Here is a 13,145-nt window from a genome sequence, read left to right on the forward strand (position 1 = left end):
TTTTATTTTTAGTAGAGATGGAGTTCCACCATGTTGGCCAGGCTGGTCTTGAACTCCTGACCCCAGCCTTTTTTTTTTTTTTTTTTTTTTAAAGTGTACTACCTGTAAGAAATGCATAATAAGGTTGCGTGCGGTGGCTCACACTTATAATCCCAGCACTTTGGGAGGCTGAGGCGGGCAGATCACTTGAGCTTACAAGTTCGAGACCACCCTGAGCAACACTGTGAAATCCTGTCTCTACCAAAAATACAAAAATTAGCCCAGCATAGTGGCGCCTGCCTATAGTCCCAGCTACTGGGCAGACTGAGGTAGGAGGATGGCTTGAGCCTAGGAGGCGGAGGCTGCAGTGAGCCTAGATTGTGCCTCTTCACTCCGGCCTGGGCAACAGAGTCAGACCCTGTCTCAGAAAGAAAAAAAGAAATGCATAATAAGGGATCTGGAAGTTTAAAAAGTAATTCCATATAGCGAGCTATGATAGAGACATGTGCAGCTGGGACAGGACATCCATCCGCTGATAGAACACGTCATATTGAGGGATAAGTAGGTAAAACAGAACAGATAGGAAGGGTACAGGTGTCCAGCGCCATGGCAGTCTGAAGCATCGAGCCTGCCAGTCCACATAACCGAAACCTCAAGTTCTGCCCCTGCCCAGCTGTGTGACTTCCGGCAGGTTGTTTAGCTTCTTTAAGCATTGGTTTTCTCACCTGGAAGATGAGGGTTGCATTTCACACCCTCCTCATAGCTGTGATCTAAGGATGATATGAAATGATGCCCTTGGAGGCCAGGCGCAGTGGGTTACTCCTGTAATCCCAGCACTTTGGAAGGCCAAGGCGGGCAGATCACCTGAGGTCAGGAGTTAAAGACCAGCCTGGCCAACATGGTGAAACCCTGTCTCTACTAAAAATAGAAAAATAGCTGGGCGTGGTGGTGCACACCTGTAGTCCCAGATACTCAGGAGGCTGAGGCACGAGAACTGCTTGAACCCGGGAGGCAGAGCTTGCAGTGAGCCGAGATCAGGACACTGCACTCCAGCCTGGGCAACAGAGCAAGACTCCATCTCCAAAAAAAAGAAATGGTGCCCTTAGCAGGTCTGTCAGAACCTCTGCCACACAATAAGTGCTCAGTAAAAGCTTTTGCTGAACAAAGGAAATGACATTCTTGGTATTACCACAGTTACCCATTTTTCTTTGTAAAGCAGGCATTAAGTCTTTCAGCCAAAAGAATAAGTCCATGATAGGATTAAATGAAAGTCCAAGAGGTACTGTGTGCACCTGCGGCGGAGACGCCTTTATCTTTTGCTTAAGCTGAGGATCTCTTTGGAAGGTTTCTGCCAGCCCAGAATTTTGGGTGGACAGGCTGAGCCCCTTCCGACAGCAGGATTTACTTGTGGGGTTGGTTTTGTTTTTTGCTTTTTGTTTTGTTATTTTTTGAGATGGAGTCTTGCTCTGTCACCCAGGCTGGAGTGCAGTGGTGCCATCTCAGCTCATTGCAACCTCTGCCTCCTGGGTTCAAGCGATTCTCCTGCCTCAGCCTCCTGGGTAGCTGAGATTACAGGCACACATGCCACCACGCCTGGCTAATTTTTGTATTTTTAGTGAAGACAGGGTTTCACCATGTTGGGCAGGCTGGTCTCAAACTCCTGACCTCAGGTGATCTGCCCGCCTCAGCCTCCCAAAGTGCTGGGATTACAGGCATAAGCCACCATACCTGGCCAGTATGGTTGTTTTGTAATGTGGCAAAATATACATAACACAATTTCCCATTGAAATGTACAGCCAGTGGCATTAAGCCGGTGGCACAGCCTGTTGCTGTGCTGCCATCACCACCATCCGCCTCCAGAACCTGTTGTCACCCCACACTGTTCATTGCCACTTTGTGCTTGTTTTGTGCCGCCCTGAGAACCATGTCCCAGTCACGCTGGTTCCTGCCAACCTTTGATCATTTAATAAGCAAGTGTGTAATTTGTCTCTATTACGCAACGACCAGATCTGAGTCTTGGCCCTTACCTTCTCTCCTGCCTTTAACCCTCCTGCCCACAGAACGGGGAGGTCCTGCCCCTGAAGATCGTCACCTATGCTGCCGTGTCCTTGTCGCTAGCGGCCCTGCTGCTGGCCTTCGTCCTCCTGAGCCTGGTCCGCACGCTGCACTCCAACCTGCACAGCATTCACAAGCATCTCGCCGCAGCGCTGTTCCTCTCTCAGCTGGTGTTCGTGATTGGGATCAACCAGACGGAAAACCCGGTACGGCCACTCTGCTCCCTTCCCCACTGTCTGGGCTGCACCTTGGTGCGGCTACCGTAGTCTTTTCCTGGCCATTCCAAGCACCCTGGCTGGCTCCTCACCACCCCCACCTCCGCTTCACAGATGCCCTTTGAGGAATGTGCCGTGTCACAGGCTGTGGGTGGAGACGTGGGATTCACTGGCAGGTCCAAGCACTTTACCACCTTGACTCTGTTGGGAGATGGGGGCCCTTTCTTCTCTTTTCTTTCTTTTTTTTTTTTAATGAGATAGAGTCTTGCTCTGTCAACCCAGGCTGGAGTGCAATGGCGTGGTCTCAGCTCACTGCAGCCTCCACCTTCTGGGTTCAAGCGATTCTTGTGTATATCCCCAGGAAAATACAACTCTTGCCAAAACTGATTTAAGGGCCGGGTGCAGTGGCTCACACCTGTAATCCCACCAGGATTCCTTTGGGAGGCTGAGGCAGGCAGATCACTTGAGGTCAGGAAGACCTGGCCAACATGGTAAAACCCCATCTCTGCTAAAAATACAAAAATCAGCTGGGCATGGTGCCAGGCACCTGTAATCCCAGCTACTCAGGAGGCTGAGGCAGGAGAATTGCTTGAGCCTGGGAGGCAGAGGTTGCAGTGAGCAGAGATGGAACCACTGCACTCCAGCCTGAGCAATAGAGCGAGACTGTCTCAAAACAAAACAAAATGATTTAAGAGGTAGAAAGCCTGAATAGTCCTATCACCATTAGATAATTTGCATTGCAGTATAAAAACCATGGCCAGGCTGAGTTTATCTTAGGAATGCAAGGATAGTTTAATACTTTAAAAATCTGTGAATGCTATTTACCTCACCAGTACATTTAAGGGAAAAATATTTTTCTCAGAAATGAATGTACAAAATAATTTTGATTAATGTTATGCTCATTAATGAACAGAAAGAGAAACCTTTGAACAGACTGGGACTAGGGGAAACTTTAACCTAATAAAGACAACTGCAGGCCAGGCGCGGTGGCTCAAGCCTGTAATCCTAGCACTTTGGGAGGCCGAGACGGGCGGATCGCGAGGTCAGGAGATCGAGACCATCCTGGCTAACACGGTGAAACCCCGTCTCTACTAAAAAAAATACAAAAAAAAAAACTAGCCGGGCGAGGTGGCGGCGCCTGTAGTCCCAGCTACCTGAGAGGCTGAGGCAGGAGAATGGCGTGAACCCGGGAGGCGGAGCTTGCAGTGAGCTGAGATCCGGCCACTGCACTCCAGCCTGGGTGACAGAGCGAGACTCCGTCTCAAAAAAAAAAAAAAAAAAAAAAAAGACAACTGCAGAAAACCTACAGTTGACATAAATAACAATGGGTAGATACTGGAGGCATCCCCTGTAACGTCAGGAGCCCACTCACCGCTCTGTTAATCACTGTGGTGCAGGGCGGCCTTGCCAGTGCGATGAGCAAGGAAAACAAAAACATAGAGGTCAGAAAGGAAGAAACAAAGCTGTCCTTACTAGGTAACATGAAGGATCTCACGGAAAAATCTAAAATAGTCTATAGGCATGTTATGAGAAACAATTAGGCTGGCATGTTGGCTCACACCTATTATCCTAGCACTTTGGGAGGCCGAGGCAGGCAGATCACTTGAGGTCAAGGAGTTCGAGGCCTACCTGGCCAACATGGTGAAACCCTGTCTTTACTAAAAATACAAAGATTAGCTGGGCATAGTGGTGCGCACCTGTAATCCCAGCTACTTGGGAGGCTGAAACACCAGAATCGCTTGAAACTGGGAGGCAGAGTTTGCAGTGAGCCAAGATGGCACCACTGCACTACAGCCTGGGCAATAGAGTGAGACCCTGTCTCAAAAAAAAAAAAAGAAAAGAAAAAGAAACAGGAGCCTGGCAGCCGTGGACGACAGGCAGAAGATCAGAGCAGTCTGATGGTAAGGCACAGGCCTGGAAGGGTGGGGTGGAGGCACAGGGAGAAAGGAGGGACAGGACCAACCCATTATGGAGCAGGCAGGAAGGGAGGAGTCAGGGGACTTTGACGTCTCCAGAAGGGAGAATGAGTAGATGAAGATACCACCTTTGAGAGGCAAGGTCCGGGTGAGATGGGGCACCTGTGGAGGCCAAGGAAGCTGTGCCGCGTGAGCCGGGGAGGCCGCCTCCAAATCATGGGTGGAGAGGGTGTCTGTGGGGGTGGACAGGCCCTGGGAAGGGAAGTGGAATAAAAAGACCAAGCTGGAACTTTCCAGCAAGCTGCTCAGGGCCATGTGCAGACCAGAGCTGCCCCTCCTTTTTTATGGCAAGCAGTGGGAGCAGACCCCTCTCACCTCAAGAGGGAAGGCGGGCACCCCCACCTCGCAGGTCACCCTTGAGAAGGCTCCATGGCTTCCCAGCAGCGGTAGGTGGAACACCAGGCCTGGCCCACAAAGGACGAGCTCCGAGGTGTGTGTCCGACCAGCCAGGGCCAACCTTCCCCACTGCCTCCCAGGTGTTCCCCGAGGCTGAGACCCTGGACTGGCGGGGGCTCTGGGTGCGGGGCCCATATGGCAGAGTTGCTGCTGCTGCGGAGGGAGGTCTTGACACCCGCAGCCAGGCACATCCGCGCAATGGGCATGTTCTCATCCGCGCATTGGACCGGGAAGGCTCTGGAGAAGTGTGCAATTCATCTCAAAACCCCTCCAGTGTGCTTTTGAGTGGCGTGAACGGGGGAGAGGGGAGTCTGTGCAGGCCACTCCCTGCAACTCACCACCACCAGCAAAACCGAGGCGGTCCCTGGGTTCCAGCACTGACTCTTCTCCCGCCGGAGTGAGCCCTGTCCCGGCAGCCACGCACGGCTGAGCACGGAGAAGGAAAGGGCGCCCCGGCCGCGTTCTGGGGGCTTGGCAGCGTGCCTGGGCTTTATGGTTTTTTTGTAAACCTGCAATCCTATCTCTGGGCGAGGTTTTTCATCTCTCAGAGCGCTGGCAGGCTGAAATGATTTATTACTCATCCGCTTTTGTCTTTGTTGTATTTCTGGAAAAGGTGGTACGTTGGTTAGGGAAGCAGGTACAACCCTGCTGCAGCCAGGATGGCACAGTCCTCGCAGTTTCTGTTTCCAGAAGGTGGTTTTGTGGATTTACTTTTCACATTATTTAAAGCAGCCATCCAGCCAACCAACCTTCTCGCCCCCTTCCTTTTCCTAAGCCAGCGTGATTTCCATTCAGGAAACTGGGGTGTTTGGTGTAGGGCTCACCAGCCACACGCTGGCACCTTGTTTCCTGACGTCGAGCGTGTGGTCTGAGGCCAAGGGCCTGCCTCTGGCATAGCTTGAGCCTGGGTTCTCTGCTTTGGTTCCCGCTCTGTTCCGTATCTGACAGATGTGATGCTGACCTGGGCCCTTCCCACCTCGGAGCATTGTTTCTGGAGGGTGGCTGGCCCTTCGAGGCTGATGTGGCAACAGGGGCGCCCTTGGGGTGCCATGATCCGGTGTCTGAGCAAAGTGGCCTTCAGCCTGGGGTTGAGGTGGGGGCCCTCCTTCTCCTCCTAAGCTTTTTGTCTGTTAAAGGCTGTCTCCCTGGGACCCCCTGGTAGAGTGGACTGATGGGATGGTTACTGAGGATTAGACAGTGTGTCCAGAGCAGGCCGGCTGGGAGTGGGGTCGGAGTGGAGTTGGGGTGGAACCCTCCCAGTGCTCCCATCTCCCTCTCCCCCATCTCCCTCTCTCCCCCATCTCCTTCTCTCCCCCATCTCCCTCTCTCCCCCATCTCCCTCTCTCCCCCATCTCCCATTTGGCTGGTTCAGCCTCTGGGGACCCGGAGGGGAGCCTGCCATCCTCTCCCAGCTGGCGGCAGCTTTGGCGGCAGCACTGACTGGGGCAGCCTCTCCCAGAGCACTGAGTGCGAAGCTGCCCCCACCCCTCCCTGAGTGCTGGGTGTGAGGCTGCCCCTCCCAGAGCGCTGGGTGTGAAGCTGCCCCTCCCTGAGCGCTGGGTGTGAAGCTGCCCCTCCCTGAGCGCTGGGTGTGAAGCTGCCCCTCCCCAGAGCCGCTGGGTGTGAAGCTGCCCCTCCCCTGAGAGCTGGGTGTGAAGCTGCCCCTCCCTGAGTGCTGGGTGTGAAGCTGCCCCTCCCCAGAGCCGCTGGGTGTGAAGCTGCCCCTCCCAGAGCGCTGGGTGTGAAGCTGCCCCAAGGCCACATCTTCAAGTGCAGTTCCGGGGTGTGTGGGACGAGGTTTGTGTTTGTGGCCTCGGAGCTGGTCTCGCTGTCATTCTCATGCCTCTGTCTGTGTCCGGACAGGCAGGGCTCGCTCAGCTGCTGGCTCAGCTGCCCTGTGGATATTGATTTTCAATTCCTGGCTCTCAGCCATTGGCCAGACACGTAGCCCTGCTCAGCTGAGGACAGACACGCAGAGTGGTCCGAATTGTTAGCTCTCCCACCCCCCACCCCTCACTCATGCCTGTTCGGCCTCAGCCTGGGATGCAGGGGCCCTCGCTGAGTCCGGCCCCTCCCTGCGCAGTTCCTGTGCACGGTGGTCGCCATCCTCCTCCACTACATCTACATGAGCACCTTTGCCTGGACCCTCGTGGAGAGCCTGCATGTCTACCGCATGCTGACTGAGGCACGCAACATCGACACGGGGCCCATGCGGTTCTACTACGTCGTGGGCTGGGGCATCCCGGCCATTGTCACAGGTGAGGATGCACAGAGTGGCCCTGCATAAAAACACAGATTTCCAAAAGACCCAGCTGTGCAGGAGAGCTGTCCTCCTTTCTCTTCCCTGCCCAGCCCCAATGCTTGTCCAGCCCCCAGCAGAGGAGGCCCCGGCCCTGCATACTTGTCTGCACGCACAGGGGCAATTGCAGACACCTGGGGCAACATCTTCTGTAAGGTGTGAGCTCCTTGAGAGCTGGGTCCAGGTCTGTTCAGGGTTATTTCTGCGGCACCTAACAGACAAAAGTTCCACGTCTATGCACGGGAGAGATGGAGGGAAGAGCAAGTGAGTGAATGAGTAGGCAGGTGGATGGATGGGGGGGTGAGTGAGAGGATGAATGGATAGATGGGGGGTGAGTAGATGGATGGATGGATGGGGGTAAGTGAGTGGATGGATGGATGGATGGATGGGGGGGTAAGTGAGTGGCTGGATGGATGAGGGGTGAATGGATGAATGGATCGGGGGTAAGTGAGTGAATGGATCGGGGGTAAGTGAGTGGATGGATGGGTGAGTCAGTGGATGGATGGATGGAGGGTGAGTGGATGGATAGATGGGGTGAGTGAGTGGATGAATGGATGGGGGGGTGAGCGAGTTGACGGATGGATGGATGGGTGAGTGGATGGATGGGTAGAGGGGTGAGTCAGGATGGATGGATGAGGAGTGAGTGGATGGATAGATAGATGGGGGTGAGAGGATGGATGGATGGGTGGAGGGGTGAGTGAGTGGATGGATGGGTAGAGGGGTGAGTGAGTGGATAGGGTGGGTGGATGATGGGTAGGGGTGAGTGGGTGGATGGAGGAATGAGTGAGTAAGCGGATGGATGGATGGGTGGGTGGGTGGGTGGATGGAGGGATGGAGAAATAGGTGGATGGATGGATTGCATAAGTGAGTGAATAGGTGGATGGATGGAGGGATGGAGAGATGAGTGAGTAGATGGATGGATGGGTGGATGGATGGATGGGATAAGTGAGTGGATGAATAGGATGGATGGAGGGATGGAGAGATGAGTGGATGGATGGAGGGATGGATGAAATGGGTGGGTGGATGGATTGGTAGCTAATGGATGACAGTGAAATTAAGTGGCTGGGTGGGTGCAATGCGTGGATGTGATGAGTGGATGAATGAATAAATAGTGAATCAGTGAGTAGAACAAACAGTACTTCCTCAGCACACGTTTTGCTAAAAATCAAAGTCAGTTTGCTCCCTACTGAGAAAGATCCACCTTTATTCACAAGAAGAAGAACCCCTTTTCCTGGGTAATCCCTGGGTTCTGGGGATTAGACGTAGTCTGAGGCCAGAGTCACTGGGGTGGAGGGGGGGAGTTGCCCCCAGGGCAGCACCCAGCAGCCACCCTGGGGCCAGTGTCATGGTCACTTGCTGGACTGTCCTGGTCTGCACAGCGACGTCACTGACCAGCCTCCAACTAGGCAGGCTTCTGGCTAGGGTGTTCTGATGTGACTGATCTCCCTTACTCCAAGGGACCCTGAAGAAGCTTTTCACCTCCCCCCAGGGCCGCTGACGTGGGGGCAGGGTGGGCGGGGTAGCAGTCGCCACTTCCTGACGTGACAGGCCATACCTTGCCTAGATTAGGTGCTTACAGTGAGAGACGCTGAGATGAAGAATGTGGGTTAGAAAGGGCCTCGTATGGCTTTGTGTAAAAGCTACCTCGATGCCCAGGCAGAGCAGGTCTCTGCGATGCCTCTGCCCTTTCGATTCTAAGTCCAGATAGCTCACGTTTCCTACTTGCTTTAAAAACAGGTCTTGTTTTGTTTTGTTTTGTTTTGTTTAACACTTAGATCTGTCTCACACAAGATCTTAAAATAACTCCCGGGGAGCCTCAGACTGAGCTGCAGACACTGGTCAGTGGCCGCTGCCTCGCCCGGCCATCTGGGGCTTCCCTGACTGTCCTCGGTGGTCCTGGTTAACTGGCTCCTCCAAAGGGCAGTGGGAAGTCCTGGAGGGTGTTAAGCAGCAGGGAGCCGGGATCTTTTAAATATTTAAGGAGAATGGGGAGGAGCATAGCCTAGGCCAAGGTGGGGCGAGGGGCACAGAAAGACCAGGTCACACCTGCTGGTTGCTTCTGTCCCAAGTGTCACGTTGATGCTCTGCATGGACAGGCGGATCTGGCTTGTCACACGATGGTTAGGAGTGGCGACTGCTTCAGAGTGTTTATTCCCCTATCTAAACAGGCAGCTCACATAGCAAGCCCAGTGCTGAGGCAGTTTCGGGGGTATGTGTAGTGTACACGTGTATGGTATGTATATCTGTGATGCGTGTCTGCACACGTGTGTGTGCATGCATGTGTATAGGGTATGTACGTGTGTATGGCATGTGCACATGGTTGGATGTGGTATGGGGGTGTATGTGTCCCCCACCCGCTCACATATGGCCCTCGTATGTGACGCCGTCCTCCATCTGTTTCGGGGCCTCATTCCTTGCACCTTGGGTCCATCACAGCCTTTTCTGACCTCTACATGGCCCAGCTGGCAGGGCCCTCCCAAGCACCGTCTGCCTTCATGATCCCTCCTGCACCATGTCATTGCCACCGTCCAGGGTCTCTGGTCTTCCTCAGCAGCCCCTGGCCCAGATAGGCCTCTGCCACCTGGGCCGGTGAGCCTGAGACCCCACACGGAGAGACTGTGCCCAGAGGGTCCCCGGGCTGGCTCCCCAAATTCCTTGCTCTTTCCTCCAAGAAGGGACATGCTGAGTCCCCCATTTCACCCCACCCTGGTTGGTCCTTGTCATGGGGTGGCCACTGGGCACGTGGCCCTCACCCTTCCCTTCCTGCCCGCTGTGTTCAGGACTGGCGGTCGGCCTGGACCCCCAGGGCTACGGAAACCCGGACTTCTGCTGGCTGTCCCTGCAAGACACGCTGATTTGGAGCTTTGTGGGGCCCATCGGAGCTGTTATCATTGTGAGTGTGGGGCCTTCACGGGAGTCCGGGTGCTCCAAGCATGCGTCAGCTGGAAGGACTGTTCTGGGCTGCCTGGGGCCACCAACTCCTCTGAGCAGCCAAAGCAGGGCAGGAAGGGCCATGTTGTGACAGCAAAGCCGCCAGGCCCCTCCCCGACCTCACCCTCTGATTGTGGATTCGGGTCTCACGTCGTGTCCGCATGAGACCGTCTGCGTCTAGCACCCAGGAGGGTCCCGCACGGGCAGGCTGGGTGTGGTGGGCCCTGTGGGGCAGTGGGTGGACAGGTGTGCTTGGCCCCACAGGCCAAGGCTCGGGTCCTCCTCACCCAGCCACCCCTCCCTGAGATGCAGGGCAAAGGGCTTCAGGTGCTTTTGGCAGTTGGAGGTCTGCAGTGACAAGACTGAAGAGTCCGCCACCTGACGTCGATCGGCTTGTTTTGTTTTCAGATCAACACAGTCACTTCTGTCCTATCTGCAAAGGTTTCCTGCCAAAGAAAACACCATTATTATGGGAAAAAAGGGATCGTGTAAGTGGGGCTGAACCTGACTGACCAGCCATGTCAGCTGGGCCCTGAGACCCCGATGTCCAGTCTCTGTGGGCTGGGGCCCCACGAGGGCATGTGGGCCTCATGGGGGAGGGCTGGGGGCAGCCTGAGTGAGCACCAGGGCTCGAGAGAGGTTTCCCACATTGCATCTGCAGGGGCTGGGGGAGGTTAGCTGAGGGGAGGGGGGATTAGGGGAAGTTAGCTGAAGGGAGGGGGGTTGGGGGAGGTTAGCTGAGGGGAGAAGGGTTGGGGGAGGTTAGCTGAGGGGAGAGGGGTTGGGGGAGGTTAGCTGAGGGGAGGGGGTTGGGGGAGGTTAGCTGAGGGGAGGGGGTTGGGGGAGGTTAGCTGAGGGGAGGGGAGTTGGGGGAGGTTAGCTGAGGGGAGAGGGGTTGGGGGAGGTTAGCTGAGGGGAGAGGGGTTGGGGGAGGTTAGCTGAGGGGAGGGGGTTGGGGGAGGTTAGCTGAGGGGAGGGGAGTTGGGGGAGGTTAGCTGAGGGGAGGGGAGGAGAGTTGGGGGAGGTTAGCTGAGGGGAGGGGAGGGGAGTTGGGGGAGGTTAGCTGAGGGGAGGGGGCTGGGGAAAGTTAGCTGAGGAGAAGGGGCCGGCAGCCAACCCTGGGTCTTAGTCCCTTCCGCCTGGCATGGAAGCATTGGGCTGCCTGGAATCACCAGGGTGGAGATGGGTAGGGTGGGAGAGATGGAACTTTCTGATGGTTGATGAGGGTGTTGCACGTGTTGCTGGGGCCACTGGAGTGGAGGAGACCCCCCAGCCCCACCATCGGAGGGTGCAGCGGAACAGGGGCCCAGCACGGAGGGAACCTCCAGTGTTCTAGGGAGGAGAGGGAACCTACGAGGCCCCCAGAGGAGCAGGTAGCACTGTGGGAGGACTCAGCACAGCGTTCAGGAGCCATGACAGGGTCAGGAGGGGATGACAGGGGCATCTGTCAGACAACCAGGTGGCCCCTGGTGACCTGGCAGCTGCTGGTGACCTGACAGAGATGGGACTGAGCCAGGGATGGGCGAAGGGAGAATGCTTGCACAGGGGCTGGGTTGCCAGGAGGAGTGTGAGGCTCCCGGCCCAGGAGGGTGGAGAGGGAGGGGTGATGAGTGGCCTGGAAGGCCGGATGTGGGGGTTACACGGGGGGTCTGGGCCCTTGTCAGCTCCTTATCTTTAGTGCCATCCCTGACCTGTGGACCTGCAGGCTCTGTCGCCCTGATTCACTCCACCCCCTCTGAACCCTGGGAGGGGATGCGCCTTTGTCTTCCCCTTTTACAGATGGGGAGACTGAGGCAGAGCTCAGGAAGCTGCTTGCAGGGTCACCGCTCGTCAAGGGCAGGCCCTGGGCTCTTCCTCTCGCCTCTCCACAGGTGTGTCACAGGAGCTAGCACAGCCATGGGCGTGGTTCAGGCCCCCTGGCCTAGTGTAGTCGTCTCGGCTCCTGTTTTCTCATTTATTTACTTCCTAATTTATTCCACCACCATCCCCACTAACACGAGCTCTGTCTGGTTCCCGGATGAGTCCGTTCCTGGCTAGGAGGGGAGGAAGGGAGCAAGGTGGATGATGGCTGGATGGACAAGTGGACGGACAGATAGACGGGTGGACGTGCAGAGAGGGAGGGAGGGAGGAAGGGAGCAGGTGGTAACGGTGGGCACAGGCCTGATCCTGCCCTCCCGCAGCTTCCTGCTGAGGACCGCCTTCCTCCTGCTGCTGCTCATCAGCACCACCTGGCTGCTGGGGCTGCTGGCTGTGAACCGCGATGCATTGAGCTTCCACTACCTCTTCGCCATCTTCAGTGGCTTACAGGTAGGTGGCGGCTGAGTTGCCTGCGGCACCCCCGCCTGGCCGCCATGGCACCGTTGCTGTGATGCAAGGCAGTGGAGGCCTGCGGTCTCAAACGAGCCCTGCCTGGGCCTCGCGTGGGATCCTCCTGTGGCTGCAAGGACTCAGTCCCTTTTGCAGCCAGCACAGGGCTTGGTGCCTTCTCCCCACTGTGTTTGGGGACGATGACCCCAGTGCCAGGCCAGCACAAGTCCACTTGTGTCTCCAGGGATCAGAAGTGGCCATTTCGGGTCATACTGAGGGCTGACCAGCGAGTGGACTTACGACACAGCGGGGACACCAGAGGGCCCCGAGGGCTGTGGAAGGAGTGCCCAGAAGACTCTGGTCTGAGCTGGGGCCCTCAATGCCTCCAGCACGCCGGGGGCCCAGCCCAGGCATCTCAGTTTCTGAGCTCCTCAACCTGCCCCCGAGAAAGCAGCAGTCCCTAAGGAGGGGAGGCCTGGCCGTGTCCTGGGCCCCGCGGCCTGGCGGTGTGCACTCAAGGCTGTGTGTGCATCTGTGCTGGGGCACCTAAAGGCAGGTGCTGACCCCGCCTTTCTCCCTCCAGGGCCCCTTCGTCCTCCTCTTCCACTGCGTGCTTAACCAGGAGGTCCGGAAGCACCTGAAGGGTGTGCTCGGCGGGAGGAAGCTACACCTGGAGGACTCCACCACCACCAGGGCCACCCTGCTGACGGTACGAGGCACCAGGGACACCGCGGGACTGGGAGCTGGGCAGCATCTTGAGTGGTGGGGGAGGAGTATTGCGCGTGAGCCCCAGCCCTGCGGCCTGTGTGCCCCTCATGGTGGGGATGGCAGAGCCGCCCATGGAGCACGGTATGGCTGCTGGCATCAGAACCAGAAAGTGATAGAATCGGCCAGATGGGGCCTCGGTTGCGTCCTAGCCCTGCTTTCCCAGGCCTTAGAAAGAGGGGGCCAGGACCCCCGAGGACCCTGACCAGAAGCAGTGGCTGT

General features: G+C 56.3%; 1 protein-coding gene across 1 annotated transcript in view; it reads left to right on the plus strand.

The window, feature by feature from the left end:
• CELSR1 (cadherin EGF LAG seven-pass G-type receptor 1) overlaps nt 1–13,145 on the plus strand; it is a 186,531-nt gene that overhangs the window by 168,226 nt on the left and 5,160 nt on the right. The window contains 6 exon segments of the mRNA XM_030914895.1: nt 2,040–2,240; nt 6,705–6,879; nt 9,701–9,813; nt 10,260–10,339; nt 12,032–12,158; nt 12,742–12,867. Coding sequence (XP_030770755.1) covers nt 2,040–2,240; nt 6,705–6,879; nt 9,701–9,813; nt 10,260–10,339; nt 12,032–12,158; nt 12,742–12,867 — 822 coding nt within the window.

This window comes from Rhinopithecus roxellana, chromosome 13, assembly GCF_007565055.1.
Source record: "Rhinopithecus roxellana isolate Shanxi Qingling chromosome 13, ASM756505v1, whole genome shotgun sequence".
In the NCBI taxonomy this organism is placed as follows: domain Eukaryota; kingdom Metazoa; phylum Chordata; class Mammalia; order Primates; family Cercopithecidae; genus Rhinopithecus; species Rhinopithecus roxellana.